This window comes from Myotis daubentonii, chromosome 11 (assembly GCF_963259705.1).
Source record: "Myotis daubentonii chromosome 11, mMyoDau2.1, whole genome shotgun sequence".
In the NCBI taxonomy this organism is placed as follows: domain Eukaryota; kingdom Metazoa; phylum Chordata; class Mammalia; order Chiroptera; family Vespertilionidae; genus Myotis; species Myotis daubentonii.
In genome coordinates this window covers 72,816,071-72,837,055 of record NC_081850.1, presented here as the reverse complement: position 1 = coordinate 72,837,055, position 20,985 = coordinate 72,816,071, and the positions used below count along the sequence as shown (strand labels likewise).

At 53.3% G+C, this 20,985-nt stretch overlaps 1 protein-coding gene across 8 annotated transcripts in view; it reads left to right on the top strand.

The window, feature by feature from the left end:
- Positions 1-20,985, top strand: part of RGS3 (regulator of G protein signaling 3) — a 114,757-nt gene that overhangs the window by 38,450 nt on the left and 55,322 nt on the right. For 4 of the 8 annotated variants that reach the window (XM_059657910.1, XM_059657913.1, XM_059657914.1 and 1 more), the window contains 5 exons: positions 114-310; positions 3,303-3,386; positions 9,111-9,222; positions 14,225-14,268; positions 19,552-19,674. In XM_059657910.1, the coding sequence (XP_059513893.1) occupies positions 114-310; positions 3,303-3,386; positions 9,111-9,222; positions 14,225-14,268; positions 19,552-19,674 (560 nt within the window). Of the gene's footprint in view, positions 1-113; positions 311-3,302; positions 3,387-5,915; positions 6,062-9,110; positions 9,223-10,104; positions 10,276-14,224; positions 14,269-19,551; positions 19,675-20,985 lie in introns of those variants that run through there. The other 4 variants (XM_059657909.1, XM_059657912.1, XM_059657920.1 and 1 more) reach the window with 3 other exon arrangements.

Here is a 20,985-nt window from a genome sequence, read left to right as displayed (position 1 = left end):
GCGGATGCTCACAGCAGATGGCTGTGGACTGAGTCTGTTCCCTATTTCTGCAGAGGGGACGCCTTCGCAGGGGTAATGGCAGTGTCTCACGGCCCCCCATCTCTGTTCTACAGAATCGGGGAGTCCCAGTAAAGGGAAGTCCTATACGGGCCTGGGGAAGAAGTCTCGGCTGATGAAGACGGTGCAGACCATGAAGGGCCACGGGAACTACCAGAACTGCTCAGTCATGAGGCCACACACCCCACACTCAAGCTATGGCACCTACGTCACTCTGGCTCCCAAGGTCCTGGTGTTCCCCATCTTTGTTCAGGTGAGCTGGTGGCTGGTCCCTCAGGGGGAGGTGAGAAAGAGGAGGGGCCTTGACCCCAGGATTTGGGGATGGTGCCTCATTTCCCCCTTTAGGGAAAGACAAATCGCTCCAGGTGCTCAGGATTCTGGGGGTGATACCGAGGGAGCACAGGTCTTTAAGAGGGAGAACAGGCGAGTTGGGGCAGGGGAGCCCACAGACAAGGGGTCCCCTCCTCGCTTCCCCCCAACCTCCCCTTTCTCTGGGGCCAGGCCAGGCACACTCTAGCCACTTGTTGTGCGGTCACAGGGCCTGTGTGCTGAGGCTTCTGCTTGCTGGCCCATCCGGTGGCTCATTGTTTGGAAATGTCCAGACCTTGAGGTCTGACATCTTGTCTGGGCTCTTCAGTGTAAGCAAACATGTCTGGCCAGTAGTAGCGGGTGGCCTGAGATTCACTTAAATCTCCGTTCTCTTCCTTTCCCCTCCTCTTCCCTCACTTCCTCCCTGTTTCTAAACCTTTATTTCACCACCCAGACATAACCAGTGTGAGCATTTAGGTGTCTTTGCTGTGTGCATATACACATTGAAAAAAACCCCCCAAATAGGCCTTATTGTACATTTTATATCCTGTTGCTTATTTATTTATTGAAAAATTTATCTTTATTGTTGAAAGTATTACAGATGCCCCCTTCCCCCTATTGTTTCCCTCCATCTACCCCTGCCCCCCAGGCCTTCACCACACTATTATCTGTGTCCATGGGTTATGCATATATGCACATAAGTTCTTGGGTTAATTCCCCCACCACCACCACCTTCCCCCTGAGATTCATCCTGTTGCTTTTTAAAAATGAAAACTGCACAAACATTTCCCACATCATTAAATACTCTTTGAGCCTGTGCTGTGTAGTGGTTGCACACTGCTGTATGATATGGATGTACCCTATTTATTTAACCAGTTCTCTATGCAGACACTCATGTTATGTCTGCTTCTTGTTATAAATAACCCTGCAAGGAAAATCCTTGTGCATGATTTGCCGCTCTGATTATTTTCCTTGGAAGAGCTTCCTAGGAGTGAAATGACTGAGTCACAGGCCATAAACTTTTGCAAGGCCCTTTAGACATATGGACACATTGCTCTCCATAAAGACTTGATTAGTTTATCCTCTTGTCAGCAGCGTAGAGGTGACAGTGTGCCCAGGGCTTCATTTCTTACCACTGTTTCCTTCTCTGGCCTTCCTGGCATCTGAGTCTAGTTCTGTCACTGTCTAGTGGATCTTAGACACACCGCTTAGGGCGCCCCCACCTCTGGCCGGTGACATGCCTCTCCCAGACCACTCCATCGGGAGGGCTGCCCTTGGCCTTTCTCTTGGTCTCTTCTCTTTCTTGGGATGTAACCACAAACATCTTGGCATTCACAGGGTTATTTTTGTTTTTAAATGTTTACAAAAAAAGCTAAAATGAGTTTTTAAAAAGTTATAAAAATTTTAACATTATAAAATACATATGCACCAAAAAATGGCACAACACTTAAATCAGTGGTTCTCACCCTTCTGGCCCTTTAAAACAGTTCCTCATGTTGTGACCCCCAACCATAAAATTATTTTCGTGGCTACTTCATAACTGTCATGTTGCTACTGTTATGAATCGTAACGTAAATATCTGATATGCAGGATGGTCTTAGGCAACCCCTGTGGAAGGGTCGTTCGACCACCAAAGGGGTCGCGACCCACAGGTTGAGAACCTCTGACTTAAATGCACAGTTTAACACATAATTCTAAAGCAGACACGCGCTAAGATGAAGGAATCCACCCTTGCCGCCACTCCAGAGGCCATTTTATCTCTCCTCGATCAGAATGCCGCCTTCCCAGCAGACGTACCCTCTAACCCGACGTTATGACAACCATTTCCTTGCTTCTCGTTAGTTTTACCAGCTATGCGTGCTTTCCTAATTTGGCCTCTTTTTGAATGTTATTTCATGAAACCGTATCGCATGCATTCCTTTGGGCCCCGCTTCCTTTGCTGCACATTCTTTGTAAGATCCACCCAGGCTGTTGTGTGTAGTTGACATTTGCTTCATTCTCATTCCTCCACACCTTGCTTGGCGTCAGGTGCCTGGAAGCCATGTTATAAGTATGCGTTCATGAGGATAAGTCCTGCAGGCTCGTCCGAGCTGAGGGAGCTCTCCCTGAGCTGGGCAGGGATGGAGCAGGATGATGGGGTAGGGTAAGCGGTTTGGGTGAGGCCCTAGCCTGTTTGGTTCAGTGGATAGACCATCAGCCTACAGACTGAAGGGTCTCAGGTTCGATTCTGGCCAAGGGCACATACCCAGGTTGTGGGCTCGGTCCCTAGTGTGGGGCGTGCAAGGAGGCAGCCAACCAATGATTCTCTCTCATCACTGATGTTTCTATCTCTCTCTCCCCCTCCCTTCCTCCTCTCCCTTCCTCCCTGAAATCAATAAAAAAAAAAATATATATATATATATATTTTTTTTTTTTCAAAAAGAGGTTTGGGTGAGAATTGGTTCCTGGGAACTGATGGCCGAGAAGTCAGTGCGCTTCAGTGTGTCACGGATGTAGAGCAGGGGCCAGCCTGGCTTTGAAGGGACTCAGGTGACCAAATCTGGTCCAGTTTGGTATCCTGAGAGCCTGGCCCTAACAGCAGGGACCATCCCGTGAGGCATGAGCAGGACAGATGGGGGCGTGTGGGGCCTGGGAAGTCCCAGGAGCCCCGTGCAGTGGAGGAGCGGGGGGCGGGGAGGATTGCAATGTGTGGTTGGACTTCCTGCCAGAGAGTGCAGCTTTCGCGGTGAGGGCTGGTGGTGAAGGTGGCAGCTACAGTTCCGCCCGGGGCCAGAGCATTTGTCTTTCTGTTTCCATCTGCGTATGAGGGGGCGTGTGGGTTCTTGGGGAGCAGGCAGGGCTGGCAGACTTTTCTGTGTCTGGCTTTGTCAAGCTGTCCCCCCCTAACCCCCAACCGTCTCCATCAGGCCTCCCTGAACTGCCCACTCTGCTTCCAGCCTTTAGATCTCTGTAACCCTGCCCGGACCCTCCTGTTGTCAGAGGAGCTGCTGCTGTACGAGGGGAGGAACAAGGCTGCCGAGGTAAGGCTGACACACGCCGTTCCCAGAGGGGGCGCCCCGGGGGCTTCCTGGGCCATTCTCCAGGGCCCTGACGTTCCTGTCTTCCTTAGAATTGTACAATCTCCGGGTAGAAAACACCTGACAAGTCTTCCATCCCCCTCCACGCCCTCCTTACCAAACGGTGACCCAACTTTTTCTTGTACATTTCCAGCGAGAAGGAGCTCACTACCTCTCAAAGCTGTTTAGTCCATCTTTGATGGTTAGAACGTTTTCCCAGCCCCTGAAGACACCCCATTGTTTGTCCTAACTTCCTCTAAGGAACAGAGGAGGTGGCCGTCCCTCCCAGGTGTGATGAGTGGCTTTGTAGGGGAGAAGATGAAAGCTGTCAGCCAAAGGGAATTTTTAGAGGAGCATCAGTTATGCAGGTTTTGTGGGTCTGTATTAACCCAAATCCCAAATCCTCTCCTAAGGGACGAGTCTGAAATTTCTCCTGGGCTTTAGCTCTGTCAGCAGAGGCCTGGGGATGGCGCTCATGCCAGTCTTCGTGGCAGCTGGCCCCTGCTGATACCTGACTCGGGGAATTTCACTCACCCACACAATCCCCAGAGCTGGCGGGGTTCCAGCTCAGTCCTGTGAGCTTAAACCGACTGGGGCACAGAGGTCAGAGCCCTGGGATCTTCAAGGCTACCTGGGAGCCTCGGGGAAAGGGTAAGGGGCTTGCTGCAGGTCAGGCCCTGACTCAACGCTGGCAGCATGGCTGGCAGGGTTGAGTGGCAGCTTGGGGTAGTGTGGAAAGATCAGGAAACTTGGAGGCAGGAAGCGTATAGCCAGCTCCTGTTCTGCTGCTGGAATCCTTCCTTCTTCCTCGGTCTTCTCATCTCAGCCCTGTGTGTGTGTGTGTGTGTGTGTGTGTGTGTGTGTGTTTGAGGCAGCTGTTGTCTGAGGGCCTTTTCGGCCCAGCATTCTGGGACATTGTGTGTAATTGTGGCTAAAGCGGGAGGCTGCTTTTGTTTTTTTTCTTTTAACAAGCAGACCATAGCTCATATATTCCAAATGAGCATCATGGCTTTCAAAGGCGCTCCCTGGGGACACTGCGAGCTTATTTCTGCCGCACTGGCATTACTCACTACATTTCTAGGCCTCTTCTTGGGGAACTTTCTTAAGAACCTTGGCATATCTTCTGAGTTGCCTCCATGGGAGTAACACTTCATCTATTGAGAGGGATTTGAATTTTAGGAATAAGTCACCTGGAACTGTGCTTGGTAAATAAGGGTGTGGGGGAACTATGTCAGGTGGCCAGGGTCAGAAAGTGAGGTGGGACTACAAACTCCTAAGATTTCAAAGAAGGCACTTAGAAATGGCAGCTGCCATGAAATACATACACACGTCTAAATTTGCTCTTGTGTTTGTCCGCTGACCATGAAGTCTGCAAACACTGAGCACTTATTATGATTACCCTCCCTGTGCATGCATTTCACATACCAGATCTCAGTTAGTTCTTATAGCACCCCAGGAGAGGCACATTGTCCCCACTCTATAGATGAGGAAACTGAGGCTCCAGTGAGATTAATTGGATCTTCAGGCTATAAGGGATGGAGCCAAGATTAGCACTCAGATCTCTGGCTCCACAGTGCTTCCCACAATGCCGTGCTGCCTCTGGCTTGTTTGTTTAAAAACAAACTAGCAAACACAAGCTGAAGTCATAGGCTGATTACAGTCTGTTCCAAAGTTCTTTGCTAGTGGATCTTTGGAGCCTTAGAACCAAGAAGACTCCCTTTTGAAGACTGAAAGAAGCAATTTGAGACAAGTAAAATAAATGTATTTGTTTTTCTTGAATTATGCTAGGAAGCAAATGTGTGCGTCTTGGCATCTGTTATTCAGGCCAAAAATATAAACCAGTCCAAGAGGGGCTTGAATAAGTTCGTAGACTCGCAATGCTGGTTAGTCCTCAGGAGTCGTCACTCTGATCGCTTCCCTGTAATGTCCAGCTGGTTTTCTAGCCAGTTGTTGAGTCTGCAGAGGTGGTCCCTGCCAACATTGTTTGTTTGTGGTTTTGTGTTTTTTTTCTCATGGAGAGTGCTAAATTGTAGAAATCTCTCCCTTATGCTCAACAGGAACCTTTATTCCGGGATATCCCCCCTTGGTTCTTGGTCCCGCCTCTGCTCTGAGCATGCTCCAGTTTGCTAATGTCTGTGAGCTGATCCAGACCCACACCCTGAACTGCCCTCATCACACCCCGTCCCGGAAGTCACCGACTTCATTAATGTGCCGTGAGATCAAATCAGCATAATGGAGTAATCTGATTTATACGTTCGAACAATAGGTACTGAGTGTCTACAGTGTAGCCAGGCCTTGTGCTAGAGCTTCCAGGAGTACTACAGGGCCCAGGACAGACACACCCTCCTTTACACACTGACTCACTGAGTTTACCATTAACCAAGGTGCCAAGTCTCTGCAAACCCTGCCCCTAGACCAGATTCCTGGAGGAGGCTTGGTTAGGTTACTTGGGAGAAGTGACCCTCCAAGTTGCGATGATTCCCTAACCAATCCCTCAGCCCTTGACCCTTTGGGAAAACAGATGTGTCTTCGGAACAAATGTGGGAAGACACCTGGTAGGCACCTGGGGCCAAGGAGATGGGCACCACTCCGCTGTGGGCTGCCGAGGCTTCTGCGGGAGCCCAGTCCGCAGGATTCTGGTGAGATGGGAGAGGGGCCCACCTGCCTGGCCCTGGCACGCTTGCTCCTCAGCCCTGCCTTCCGCTGTGTGCCAGCTCTGCCCTTTCCCTGACCCGACCTTGGGGGAAATTCTTCGTTCATGCCTTAATCACTTCCTGTCTAGACCACATTTCCAGCTCTGGGAATCGGGGCCAGGGCAGCAGCCTGGGGCTTTTTGTACCTTGCCCATGGGCAGTTACCCTCTATCCAGTTCTTTCTGGCCTGGGCCCTTTTTTGACTTTATAGGCTCCTAACAGACTGTCTTCTCCAGTCCTCCCCCCGCCAGCTTCCCAGGGGGTCCACAGGTGCCTACCAGGTTCCCCTTGAGTGGGCGGGGGAGCCTGGCGGTTTGCTTGTGTTGGGTGTTGAGAGCCTTCTTCTTTTCACTGTTTGGACTTTAAAGCTCTCTCCTCAGACAACCAACCCCTCAAATCCTTCTGAATTCTCGGGTCATTTTCTTCCCCTCCCTTAATTTCATTTTTTCCCCAGACTCCTTTGCTCCTCTTTTTTTGGCCCCTGCTTGGATTCTTTCACATTCAGAGACAGGACAACTGTAGGCATATTGCTACCTCTCTGTATAGTGAGCGCTTCGGGGCCAGCCAGACCTGGGCAATGGTCCCTGCGGTGCCACTTATTAACCTCTCTGAGCTGCAGGGTCCTCATCTATATGAGGGCAATGATGATATTTACAAGTGCGGACCCACTGAGCAGAAATATAAGTGCTTAACAAACGGAGGCTTTTGATGCGTTGTGTTGGGGCAGGGCTGTGGTGGGAAGGGGGTTAGATAGCATCATGGCCAGGATCCCTTCCAGCTCACGGTTCCAGAACCCTCATGTTTGGTCCCGTTATAGGAGCCAGAGCCCCTGAGAACCTCTTGCCCAAGGGTGCCTCCTATGGACTCTGTGGCCCAGATTCCCTCAGACCTCTGTGTTTCTGCTATGCTCAAGAAGCCGAGCGGTTCTTTGAAAAATATTTATGTATTTTTTTTTAAATTATAAACGTAACAGATTTTCATCGCACAATAATGCAAATTAAGCAGAGATGTGTGAAGTAAAATCCACTCTCCAGAGTGAAGAGTGTGGCATGTTAGACATTCAAAAAATGTTAAATATAGACTGATTTATAGTTCCGTTTCACAAAATTGGATTATCCTCTTGGTATTTTTACACATTGCACTATTTTGACAGATTTCAGCTTCTGTCTACGTAGCTCTACTTTATCCTTTTAGTCGTTGCATAAAATCCTATCATGTGAAGGTAGCATGATTTATTTTTTCTGTCTTCTCTTGATGTGCATGTATGCTCATTTTTTTTTACCCTTCTCTTATTTATTTTATTTTATTCTTTGTTTTTACATCATCCCTACTCCCATTAGTTTATGTACTTTTTAAAAATATTAAACTTATTGGTGTGGCATTGGTTATAAGGTTATGTATGTATTGGTTATAAGGTTATGTAAGGTTATTCAAGTGCACCATTCTATGGTACATCCTCTGTGTATTGCACTGTGGCTCACCACTCAGGCTCACCACTCAAAGTCTAGACTCCTTCTGTCACCATAGACTCCCCTCACCTTCTTCAACCTCAGTTTATATCCTTTTCTTATTACAAAAATATTGCTGAGAACATCCTTGTGGGTTCATACTGTACAGCCTTGTAAATGTTTCTAAAGGGTGGTCCCAGAGGTACAGTTGTTAGGCCATCTTTAACGGTCTGATAGCTAAATGTCAACATGTTGGCTTCTTAAATTTCAGTGACAATCCAGCACACACACATTCATTGTGACCCTTAGTAGCACATGCCAGGCCCTGCTGTGCTGGCAGACTCTTCTTTTTAAAAAAAAAATTTTCATTGATTTCAGAGAGGAAGGGAGAGGGGGAGAGAGTTAGAAACATCAGTGATGAGAGAGAATCATGGATCGGCTGCCTTCCGCACGCCCCCCCGCACTGGGGATCGAGCCCGCAACCCGGGCATATGCCCCTACCGGGAATCAAACCGTGACCTCCTGGTTCCTAGGTCGATGCTCAACCACTGAGCCAGGCCGGCCGGGCCTGGCAGACTCTTCTGACTTCAGAAGAGATGAAGCGTCAGATTTTGATGCCTGCAAGGGAAGTTCGCATAATCAATCATCTTCTGTTTTCTTTGAAGGATCTAAAATGGGAAATGATTGCTCTTGACTAGAGGCCACTGCAGGATTTACACCACAAAGAGCAGTGTAATCTTTTGTGGCATTAGAGGATCAAGTGGACTTTTGCAGCACAAAAATATGCTGAGCATGCCTGTTGGTTTACCTATAATGTCTAAAAATAGCCTTCTCCTTTATTTTTGGAGCAGCTAGTGCATGAAAGAGATAAAAGTTATGCGCATGTCTGTATCGGAGTGTAAGTAACTGACTTCTTCTTAAACCGACTGCGTATAACTGCAGTTAACATTCCTGAAAGGAATTTGGTAATAGTACCTCCCTTGGCACCATGCTTCAGTTCCCCGTCTGCTCAGAGCTTCTGAGGGAGCCGGGCGGGGACCCTCCCCCTGTTTGTGCAGATGAGAAAACGCAGGGACTTAACCGAGTTTTTATGGCTTCTGAGGGGATAGAGCCTCATGACTTCTGAGTTCAAGTCCAGTGCTCTCTCGCCAGATGTTTAGCGGAGAATACAAGCAGGTGCAGGACGTCCTGCAGCCCAAGGACAGCTCTAAGCCAAGGGTGCTGGGCTGGAGATCCCAGGGGCTCTCGGACAGAGCTGCGGGCCTGTGCAGCGTCAGGCTGTGGCGAGGTTGCGGGGGCCATCTGCCGCGACGGTGAAGCTGGGTTTTTTTGGTTCTGTATTCTCCTACTGTGAGGAGCGGAGCTGCAGAAAACCGTAGGGCAAAGGGGGTGGTCTTGACTCCAGGTCAGGTCTCTGCCCTTGGCCGAGGCCACATTGAATCTGCCTAAGACGACAAGGACTCCTTCCCCGGGCCCTGAGGGAGGCCGCGGCTCCTGGCCTCTGGGACAGCTGAGGAGCCCGTTCTGTTTGCTCTCGCCTGACGCAGGTGACCCTGTTTGCCTATTCGGACCTGCTGCTCTTCACCAAGGAGGACGAGCCGGGCCGCTGCAACGTCCTGAGGAACCCCCTCTACCTCCAGAGCGTAAAGCTGCAGGAAGGTAAGTTTATGCCCCAGGTGCCCTGGGCCCTCTTCCCACTTGCCCCAGGGCCACTGCTCGGGGCAGCCTGGATGCTCCGTTTGGGTCCAGCCCCCCTGTTGCTGAGCTGCCAGCTGTCAGTGGGGCACAACATGTGTGGTCAGGTCCTGGCCCTGGGCTGGAGGGCACTCACACACTGGTATTCCACTCTAGGCTGGCAAGCCTCCCTGTATACCCTGACCTTTGCTGGGAGGTTTCTGTTCCAGAGATGTTTAGGGAGGCTGTGGAGCGTAGTGGGACGAGCTCTGGACTTGGATCTATGTTCAGATCTTGGCCCTGCCCCTCACTACCTGTGTGACCTTGGGCAAGTGACTTAACCGCTCTGGGCCTGTTTCCTTATGTGTGAATGTGGGATACCAATAGCATTTCAGGCGGTGGTTGTGAAGAGTAAATTAGGTCACATGTGGAAAGTGCCGGACCCGCACTAGGCGCCCAGTAAATGCTAGTTGTCACCGCACTCACCACACGTATCCGGGACAAGAGACCACGGCTCCTTCCCCGTTCTGCCTGATTGCTTTGGAGCACATGTGGCCGGGGGCTTGCAAGCAGGAGCACAGGGGAGTGTGGAGTGAGCCTCTACCCTAAACTTTCCATCGACGGGAAGCCAGCTGGGAGTATCTGCCGAGCGGTTTGGTTTGGCGCCCGAGGTCTCCGCTGAAAGGGGCTTGATTTCCTCTCCCAGATTATGAAAACAACAACAGACCTGTTTGAGTGTGGGTGACGGGCAGGGAGGAAAATGTTACCCGCGAAAGAATTCTGTTTTGATGGGTTTTGCTCCAGGAAAACTTCCTGCCTGTTTGCAACCCAACCTGTGTGCTCGGCCCTGCCAGCCTTCCTCCTCAGACACCAGGCAGTGTGAGAACCTCCACTCCCGCCACCCCACAGGAAGTCTTACAACTTCTTCTCTGCCTCTGCCTTCCTCCTGCCCGCTGACCGGGCCAGCCACCGAGGGGAAACAGCAAGTCACCTCGCTCAGAGGCCACCCCTCCCTCGGGGCGGGCTCCCCTGACCAAGGTCAGTGGTGAGGAGCAGCCCTCTGAGCAAGTTCAGCTCAGACCCTGGCATTGCAGGGAGCTCTCATGGGAGCTGAGAGCTGCTGCCCTCGGTTTCCTGCTGCTCTGCCCTTTCCTCCCTCCCTCTCACCAGCTTCCCCTACATGCCCATTGTCAAGTCCTCCCACCCCCTGCATACACACACACACACACACACACACACACACACACACACTGTATAGTCTCTTCCTTCATGCATCTTCCCATCCCCAACTCAGACAGCTCAGCTGTGAGGAGTACTGGGGGGTAGTGCTTGGTAACATGGGCAGATTGATTATAGAACCGAACTCTTACTGGGGGACAGTGCTCATCCTCCTGTGAAAAGGAGGAAGGGAAAAGGAGGGGGCCTCAAACTGGCTGTGCTTTGGGTAGGCATTGGGATGGGAGTGGTGAGGGCAGTGGAAGAGCCAAGGGTAGCAGCTGGGAGTTTGGGGTCTGGGCTGCGCTTTGCTGCTAACATGCCATGTGACTTCGGCTGGCTCTTTCTATGTTCTGGGCTTCTGGGGCCAGTCCTTTGTGTCCCCTCTCAGCCCTGATGTGCCCAGACAGACCCTGAGGTGGCTGTGGGGAGCTAGACAGTGCCTGTATGTCCAGCTTCTGCCTCTCAGGGGGCCTTGACTGGAAATTGGTTGGCTCTTCCCCACCTGAAGCCCCCAGCCTCAAGGTTTGAAGTTCGAGGCTTAGTGAGCGCTGCCCTCCACTGGGTGGTGGATGGTCATGGTAGGTGGTGCGGGGCCTTGAGGCGTTGCACCGATACTTTCCAGATGCTGAGCCCCTGTGAGCTCCAGCCTCGTGCAGGCCTGGCTTCCTCAGGCTGGAGACCACACCCTCTCCCCACAGATGGCATGCTAAGGGTGGCCAAGGCCAGCATCCCTCAGGGGAGATGACCGTGCTATTAAAGCCCGTTTGGATTGGCATGGGAGGTGTGCATGTGTGTGTGCATGTGTGTGTGCACGTGTGCTGCATGCCTGCCCTGGGTCTGCTGGGCAGATGGTTAGGAGCAGACAGATTGCCTTGCCCTTTTCCAGCAGTGCCGGTGAGCAAACACTGAACATGGCTCTCCAGGGAGCCCACGAGCTGCTGAGAGCAAAGGAAATGGCTCAGTGACACTGAGCGCTCAAGGTGCGCATTCCGTTGCTTAGATTTCTTTCCAGGCCTTGGTGGGGCCCTCGCCTCCCCGCTCCCCGCATCCCCTGAGACAGCCCTGTGGGTCCTGCCTGGGGCTCTCAGAGTCCAGTGACCCCTTCTCCTGCAGTCCGAGTTGGAGCTGCAGAACCCAGTGTCCTGAACCCTGGCGCCCGATTTCCTGCCCGCCTCCCGTGCGCCCCCAGAGACCCGCTGCGGAGGCCAGGGCCTGAGTGAGGCTTTTAAGAGATGCATCTGGGGCTCAGCTGGAGCTTCTGTTGCAGGAACAATTAACATCGTGCACACTCCTAGGCTTCCTGTTTCTTTCAAAATCAACATGTGTGAAGAGTTCAATTTGGGGCAAAGAAGATGGTAAACAAGGAACACGCCCAGCTTTCCCTGCGGGCTGGGACTGGCGAGGGTTGCTCCCCTGGCCGGGGGGAATCAGCCCCCCTCGAGGACCAAGGGCTCCCTCGGATGCCTTGTCTGAAGGGTGCTTGTCTCCGCTGGAAAAGCACATTCCCAGGGTCTAGCATGGGGCCCAGACCGTGTGGGTGCTCAAGGAATGTTTGTTGGGTGAACGCATGAATGACCGAAAGGAGACCGGACGCACTGCCTCAGCTTGGGGGCCGGAGGGCTTCTTACTCGCCTGACCTCCTGTCCAGCTTCCCCGCAAGCTTCAGCGGGGCCGCATCGCAGTGTGATGGGAACAGGCGGAGAGCTGGCGCTAACAATCGGGACATCTCCGGTCAGCCAGGGCCCATTGTGGCCTCTTCCTGCTTCTGCCACCCACTGACTTTGCACTGGCTCTTTGTGTTTCTCCCTCCCGGACGGCCAGCATCCCGCCCACAGTGTGCCTTCCTGGCCTGCTCTGTTCTCTCAGGATGGCCTGGAAATGTCTAGCTGACTCTTGGGCTCTCTATCCACCCTGGGGAGCCAGGTGCCCAGCCTTGAAAGCTCATCCGCCGAGGTCCCAGCCACTGGAATGTTTGGAGAGAAATGTAGTCGGTGACTTTTTCTGAGCACATCCTCAGAGTCTACCTCAGCGCTGGCTGCCAGGGGGTGTGGAGGAAGGGGGGCATTTCCACCTCGGGAGCACACGGCCAGTGGAATAACAGAGAAGTAAACTGGTTTCGGGGGCAGAAGTATGACATAGTGGTCAGAACACAGGCTTGGGAGGCAGGGAGTCCTGGGTTCAGATCTCAGCTCTCACTTTCTTACTGTATGCCGTGTACAAGTCGTGTTCCCTCCCTGGGCCTCAGTTTCTGCATCTGGAAAATGGAGACAATAACCCTCTTGGCTTGTCTCGCAGGGTGAATGGCCGAGTTTGGGATCCCAGTCCAGGCCTGAGAGAACTTTGGGAAATGACTGTGGGGTCAGACCTGGGTGGGAAAGCCCCGCTGGGCCCTACACAGACCCTGACTGGGGATCCTCCTAACGGACCCACACATTCATTAGTGGGGAGCAAGACCCACCCAGGAACCAAATGACTCCTTGCTACATTTCAGCACGGCAAAGCATTTGGAGCATAGAAACCCGAATGCCCCTGTCTTTTTCCTTTATGTTCACCCCATGTCCACACTCTGGAGAGTCCAGAGCTCAGTCTAAGGCAGCGGTTCTCAACCTGTGGGTCGCGACCCCTTTGGGGGTCGAACAACCCTTTCACAGGGGTCGCCTAAGACCATCAGAAAACACATATATAATTACATATTGTTTTTGTGATTAATCACTATTCTTTAATTATGTTCAATTTGTAACAATGAAATTGGGGGTCACCACAACATGAGGAACTGTATTAAAGGGTCACGGCATTAGGAAGGTTGAGAACCACTGGTCTAAGGTTCAGAAGGGTTTCTGGTGGGGCTGTGGTCCCTCCTGGGTCAGCCACCTTGCAGCCTGCTTTCACACAGCTGCAGCTCCTTGCTGGCACCCTTGACTCTGGAGGCTCGTCATCCTTTTAGGAGGCTCAGAGCCATGCTGAGCGCTGCCCCCATTCTGTCTCTCCTTCCAAGTGCTGCCAGCACAAGGCCATGAGGCGGAGTTGACTTCAGTGAAGGGTTGGGGTCATGCAGGAGGGCGGTGGTGCGGTGTCACAGCATGGAAATGTGGTCAAGGCAATTTTCAGCTGCCCCGCATCATTGGGAACGTGTCCTAGGCTGCATTCCCCCAAGCTCGGCCTCCTGTGTCCCTGAGGCTCCCAAATCCTGGGCTTTCCCCTCCCTGCTACATAGAGCCTTCTCTTCTCTCAGTGCTAGCTTCTAAACCCACATTTCTGTTATTTTCTTACTTAGACCTCTTTGTTTCTCCCTTGGCACTAAGGTCTGCTCTGGAAAGCCAAGGAAACATCCCAGTGTGTTTTAAACAAAAGAAACCAGCTCCCTTTGTTCCCACCCTCAGCAACACAAAGAGCTGGCAGAAGCTTGGAAATGATGGGGTCCTTAAACATGACAGATTTCTTATCAGGGCTCCCGCCCTCCCAGCGGTATGGGAAGGGAGAGGCCTCCTGGGATGGATGAGAGCTCCCTGAACCTGGCTGTTGGATGCCCAAAGCGGGCTCCTTGGCTGCCTCGTGGGGGTGCGATCCCAGCGTTCCTCCAGTCAGGCTGACCTGCAGGCAGAGGCCTCCCGGCTGTGTCCCAACCTGCTGGTCACTTCCCTGTCTCCTGGGCCTGCTCCTTTCTCTCTCTCCAGGAAGCACCACACAGCCCCCTGGGTGAGGCCGTGCTTGAGCAAACTGCTGCGACAGTAGCCAGTTCTAATGCAAGTCTTACTGTTTGTTCCCGAAGGTCCCTCGGAAGACCTGAAATTCTGCGTGCTGTATCTGGCAGAGGTGAGTCCTTCTCTCTGCCTTTGAGGAGAGATCCGTGACCTGGTGCTTGAGAGGAGCTGCTGGGATAGGTTCTAGTGCAGGGTTCTGATGCCGCCCGTATCCCACCTCGGGCGAGTGGTCCGTCCTGGGCAGGTCTGGCGTGGCGGTTTCCTGCTCGGCCCTGCCCCTGTGTCTCTGACCTTCGTGTAGAAGAGCCGAGGACACTGACCTCCTGCTCAGGGCCCCCTGGTCTCCAGCACCTGCAGGGGTCACAGTGATGGCTGCCCGTCACCCGATTTATTTGGGAGCCTCTCCTAAGGGTCTTGTCAGTGTTTAAAATGGCCTAGAGGTCACTGTACCTTTACCTGAGCCGGACAATACAGCCTAAAGAACACATCACATGTCTGTGTTTCGGGCTCAGTGTGACTGGTAGTCCTGGTTATCTCAGTCTGCACAGAAGCTCAGAGGGGCCGTGGAAGGCTTTTGCTGAGCAAAATTGGACAAACAGCTTATTGCTTAATATGGTTTGGGAGATAAAATATATCACCAAACCAGGGCTTTCATCAGAGGTTCTTGGTGGTGAAAAAAACTAAGAGCTACGACTGAGCCATCAAATTCTTTTCCATTTTCAGTGAATTTTTTATTCGAAACCTGTGTCTCTGCTAATATGAGCAGGTGCGCTCTCTGTCCCAAGCAAGGGTTCATTAGACCCTTTCCTGCCCTCTGCTTCTGCTTAGGTCTGTCCCACCCAACAGTCCTGGGAACCTGGGAAAGCCTACACTGGCCTCACCCTGTGGGTGCGGCCTGGTCTACCCGGCTGGCCCAGAGGAGGCCGCCCTTTTGAGAAGGAGTGTGTGTCATTTGTGATTGAAAATCATGCCTTCAGTTCCTGGCTAAGATAAGAGGTGCAGGCCTCTGGGGAGAAGACGTTTTGATGTTAGCTTCAGGGGCGAGCAGAGAGTTGCAAAGGACAGTGCACATCGTCAGAACTGAGCTGGGGGTGCCGGCTGCCTAGAATGGCAACCCGAGGGCCAGAAGGCAGTGGGCATCCTCCCCTGTGTCAGCACATCCACCGGGCCCCGAGAGCAGCTGGCAGGGGCACTGCAGAAGTCGCGGGTGTTCAGCTCTGCAGGGCACAGTGAACAGCTTAGAAGCCGCGAGCCAGGCTGGGGAGAGCCAGAGCACCCGCCCCTCCATGCCCACCCCTCTGGATCCCATTCCCTCCGGCAGGGCCTGAAATGAAGCTCCACGCTCTTTAATGCCAAGAGGGCTTCCTGCCAAGCTGGGTTTGTTTTTCCCAGAGAAAAGCACTTCTGCTCATTCGTTTCCTGGGAGCTGTGACCCCCTAGGCTCCAAAGACTGATGAAGGGATATTGATCTGGGGCCTTTTATTTCAGTAAAGTGCCAGGTGATCTGACCCCACGGGGCTGGGGGATTGAAGCTCGCTGCCAGCCAGAAGCCTCTCTTTTCTCTTAATGGGCTGCTGCGTAGGAGAGGCATGTCCGTGATGAAGGAAGACGAGAGAGGGCTGCTTGCTCTGTTCCTTGGGGCAGGCGTGACACGGTGGTTCTGGACTCCACGGAGAACCCAGAGCTCACATCTTAGTTGGAACTTGTGACAAGTTGGTTTCTTTCCATTGCCTAACAGGCAGGTGGTATCCAGAGAAGAAACCAGGGCCAGAGAGTCAGGATTTGGAGAGGGTTTTCCACTGCCCTGAGAAAGCCCCAATTGCCTGCATGGCAGCTGTTCCGGCTGTGCCCCAGCAGCAGGTCCTGGGTGGGTTTCCCCTCAGCAGTCGTTGGCTCTGGGGTCTCTATCCCCCTGGACAAATGTCTCTCAGCACTTGCAAACCCATGGGACAGATGCAGCCCACTACTGGCTTCAGAGCATCTGGGGCATTGGGTCAAAGTGCACGTTGGCTAGGGACCAACATAGCATCTGATACTGGCTCCATTAATTCCAGTCTGCACTTGGGGTTAAGAAGACCTGGATTTGAATCTTGGCTCTTCCCTTTCCTACCTGAGTGGTCTGGGCAAGTTACATACTCATCTCTGAAACAAGGCCGATGAGGCCTACTTTGCAAGGTTTTTGCAGCGATTAAATGAGATGCATTAAGATACGGTGTCCAAGGCACTTAGCTCAGAGCCTGGCACACAGTGAGTGCTCAATAAATGGTCGCTGTTATTTTGTCAGCTTCATAACAGGAGGAGAGCTTTTCATATTCATTTCCTCTCCATTAGAGTCACTGACCTTTTAAAAAGGAAAGTTAAGAGGAATATCTCACATTCTTTGTAGTTAATGTACATACGCAGTTATACAAATGTGGCAAAGTCACAGGCTCTGGGGGAGGCGGGAGACAGACTTTGAGCGCCTCCTCTCCTGAGATCTCCTGGAGCCGCCAACGTGAGCTCTCTGAGCCTCTGTTTTCTCATCTGAAAAATGGTAGCAGCTGTGCCTTCCCTGCCTCCCTAGGTGCCAGGGTCATTGGGGGAACTGAATTAAAAGAGAGAACGTTTGTCAAAGCAAGTGAACAAATGTAAATTGGAGAAGAAGAGGTTTTCGTTTTTACAAAGATAATAATTTAGGAACAGGGCGGTGAGGCAAGACGGGGGTTTTAAAGAGGCCAAGAGGAGCTGGGTTTCTGGATGGCTTGGGGATGCTCATGTTCGAATGGAGAGGGCTGGGCCCGGTGCTGCTAGGCTAACCTCCCCAAAGTCTAGAGGCCCCCCTGTGAATGAGTTATGGGAGCATGCCTGCAGGGTAGCTTACACCCTTGACCCTGGAGCCTGGTACTGAGGGCAGAGTGTGTCTCAGCTGGCAGCTGATGGGTTTAGATCACACAATGGATTAAGAGCAACAGGTTCACATCCCGCAGGGGCAGCCAGGGCAGCACCGGGGTCCCCGCTTTAGACAGACTTAGGCAGATGGCCATTCAGCCTCCCTGGCTCCGTGCTGTCACCCTTGGCCAGGCCAGCCTCAGAGCTGGAGGCAGCACCCAAGAGGAGCCTGGGGAGCAAGGGCTTCCTAATAACATGTCCCCGTCTAAGACCACTAGCCACCGGGCCGGGCCTAGATTTAGGGCCTGAGGAGTAGAAGCTTTTCTTGAGATCGTGGATGGCAAAGTGCTTTTTAAAACTGGTAATGAGAGAAAAGGAATTATTGTCACGGCAGAATTTCTGCTTCAGAGCTGAAAGAGACTCAGGGAGATGAAAGGATTTGCTGAAATCCAAACAGCAGGGTAGAGGCAGAACCCAGGGGGCTCCTGCCAGGGCCAGCTTTGTGGAGTGATGGCCTCTTCCCTGCCTCACCCCTCCCCTCGCAGGGGGAACACAGTGGAGACTGGGCCCAGACGGCCTGCTGGTTGTCTCCCGCTCCACCTGACTTCTCCACGGGGCATCTTGGGGTCTTTTGCTGGGTGTGTCCTACCCTGTAGTGGGCTGGGGGTTCTGGGAAGTGGAGGAAGCCTGTGGTTAAGTGATAGGATTGCCTCACCCAACCACCCAGTTCCCAGAAGCCCCGGGGGCAGGGCTTTCTTCTCTCTCTCCTCTGATGCTTTTAGGAAGATCAGCTTCTGAGCACTTTTGAGCTGGAGAGTAATTGCTACACCCAGAGAACACGTAACATGGGAGGTGTCCTCACCCTGAAGGGTGGCACCCCCGAGGGCTGCGTTGGATGGCAGGGTGGAAAATGTTCCTAAATGCTGTTAGAGGGTGCCGCAACCACCCAGCTCGGAGCCTTTGCATTTGCTGTTCCTTCTGCTTAGAACAGTTTCTCCTGAGCACTTTCTTTGCTGGCTCCTGATTGTCCCAGCCTCGCTGGAGGGCTGCCCCTTCAGAGAGGCCGCCTCTGGCCACCGGGCTTAAGTAGGCCCTCTCCCTTCGTGGCCTTTTCATGATTTGTAAATGTATTGTTTATTCGTTTATTGTCTGCCCCCAACCTCAGGGCAAGAGCTCTATTTCTCCTTTTTCTCCTTTACCCCCAGGGCCTAGTACAATCTGACACTCAGCAAGTGCTCAACAAATATGAATTAAATGAAGGAGTGATTGACAACAGCAATATCTGCTGTTTATTGAGGCCTGAGATGACCCTCTTCACTTGCCTCCCAATAGCCCTGAGTCGTGGGCCGTAGCGTGATCGTTCCCATTTTACAGGCTTTCCTGAGGTCATCAGCTGGGAAGTGGCAGAGCTGGCATTCAGACCAGGCCTGTTCCACTGCACAGCAAGGAAGGACTGCATACAAACACCGTCTTCTCTGTTTCAAGCCGTCCAGCGTGTGCTCTTAGCTCCCTGGCTGAGTTCATCTCATCGCAGCCCTGGGAGGTTATAATCAAATTCCAGCGGAGTCAGAAAGCTCCTAATCCCCTGACCAGAGTGTGCTGCCATGGATGAGAGCACTGGGCGTGCTGGACCGCCCCTCCCCGCCCAGCACATTCTGACTGCCCAGGGCTCACTCCCTGGGTCTCAGCAGCTCGCTGGTGCTCAGGCCGGCTGCCCTGGCTTTGACCTCCTCCCGGAAGTCCCTCCAGGGAGCCAGAGCTTACCGAAGCATTGCTTGCCAAGCACGGTGCTAGGTCCAGATGAGAAAGGCCTTCCAAGAAGGAGTGTCTAGTCCGGTTGGGGAGATGAGACTGCAGCACTTAACGAGGTTAAAGAGCAAAGCGGGATTTACATGACAGCAGAGCCAGAGACGGCTGTCGCACTCAGGGGAGCTGAGCAGTCGTGGATCAGACCCAGCTCATAGGCCAGGCAGTCGTGGGGCTAGAGGCCACCTGACGGTGCCTACCAAAGACTTGCCAAAGGCTTCTGTTGGTGTGCCCTCCAATCACCCATCTAACCTTGGCTTAGTGACTAGATGAGTGTGCCCTGGGTGGGAGAGGGGGTCCTGTGCGCTGGAGGAGGGGGGGTCCTGGCTCCACAGAGCATCAGAAGGGCAAAGACCTTGGCCCTCTGGGTTCCCCACATGCTCTCCCAGCTGCTGCTTTGTGCTGCCTGTCTCCGGGGGTGACCTCACCATTTCTGTTCTGTGGCTCTCCACAGGCCTCCACTGTGCTGGGAACCACTGCCTCCCTCCCTTCCCCCAACCTGTGGGCACAAGGCCCGCCAGCTGGCCCCCGAACCAGCTTCCCTGCTCCTCTGGTTGCCTTGATGCCACCAGGGATTCGTGTGCATCTGTGGCTTTTAGTGGGCACTCCCCTCCCTGCTGCAGCCTCACCCTCAGGAGCTCAGGGATGGGCTCGGGCCTGGGAGCCCCCAGAACCCGGGAGCAGCCCTGACCGTCCCTTTCTCTGTTTTCCCTGACGTCAGAAGGCAGAGTGCTTATTCACTTTGGAGGCGCACTCGCAGGAGCAGAAGAAGAGAGTGTGCTGGTGCCTGTCAGAGAACATCGCGAAGCAGCAACAGCTGGCGGCCTCGCCCCCACAGAGCAAGGTAAGGGTGTCGCCAGGGGCTGCGGCCCCGGCTGCCCGGCTTCCCCTCAGGGGCCTGGACCCTGGAGCCTCCGAATCGAGCTTGGGACCCGTCTCAGCTCAGGACTTGGATCTGGACAACGAGCTCCTGGCAGGGAGGCCTGTGCCTGAATGCCTCTGCCCCTGGGCACCTCAGTGGGGCTACGGAGTGGGTTACCTATTGCTTGGGTAGAGTGACAGAGCAAAACTGAGCATGACCCATCAATTCTCGGCTCTGTTCTTGGGTCTGCCCATGGCAAGGTCTAATTTGGACTGGCCTCCCTGCTGCTGCCGGGCATGTGGCGCCTCTCTGCTGTTGGCGAGCTGTGCCATGGGCAGCACACTGGTGTTTAACGCTGGCCCAAGGCAGACATACTCGGGAGGGGATGTTCGCGGCAGACGCTGCTCTAGTTTGAGCAGGTCACAGCCCACTGGAGCCAAGTGGAGTTTGCTGGAGGAATTGGGGAGGGGCGGGGGCAGCCAACTGGAGCATCAGGGGAGATGAGAGACTGCCACCTGAGGCTGCCCTGGAGCAGGCCCCTCAGCTGGCCCCGTGCCTGTGGCGGGGATAGGATGGGAGCTGACCTTTGTCACGCGGGGGCCAGCCACAAGGCACGGCTGTATTTCCCCATGTGTGAGTCGTCAGGTACTTCTCTTGCTGAAGGGTTGACCATTTGGGGATTTGGCCTGGTTGGCTGCAGGAGCCAAGGTGGTTGGTCTGCTGGACGGGGGAGACGAGGATAATGGAGGGTAGCTGTCTGTAAACTCCCTGGCCTTGTTGTTTCTTCCTGATGCGGTTAAGCCCATCGTGCCCTGGGCAGCAGGCATATGGTGGGGGCAGTGGCATCTGCGGAGGGCAGAAGGTGGGGGAGAGGTGTCTGGGCAGTGGTGCACAGCCCGAGTAAGCACCCGGGAACTTCACAATCTCAGACCTGACAGCTATCTTGTTTCACACTAGCCGGGGGCCAGGATAACTTTGATGAGGGAGGACTGTGGGAAGAGCATGGACTTTGGTGTGGCAACCTGCTGCTGACTGGTGGTGTGACCTTGAGCAAGTCACTATACTAACTTAGAGCTTTGCTATACTCATCTCAAAGGGTTGTGGTGAGAATTAAAGGAGATGTTGCATATACAGTTCATAGCACAGTGCTTGGTATGCAGTAGGCACTCAGTAGCTGTGGGCAGTGCACTGCCCCCACCTCCGTCAGGGCTGCTTGTTGCGTGCTGGCTGGCTGGTTCCCACAGTCAGATTCTTACTGAACAGAGACCCGTGGAGGCTGGAGGCTGGAGGCTG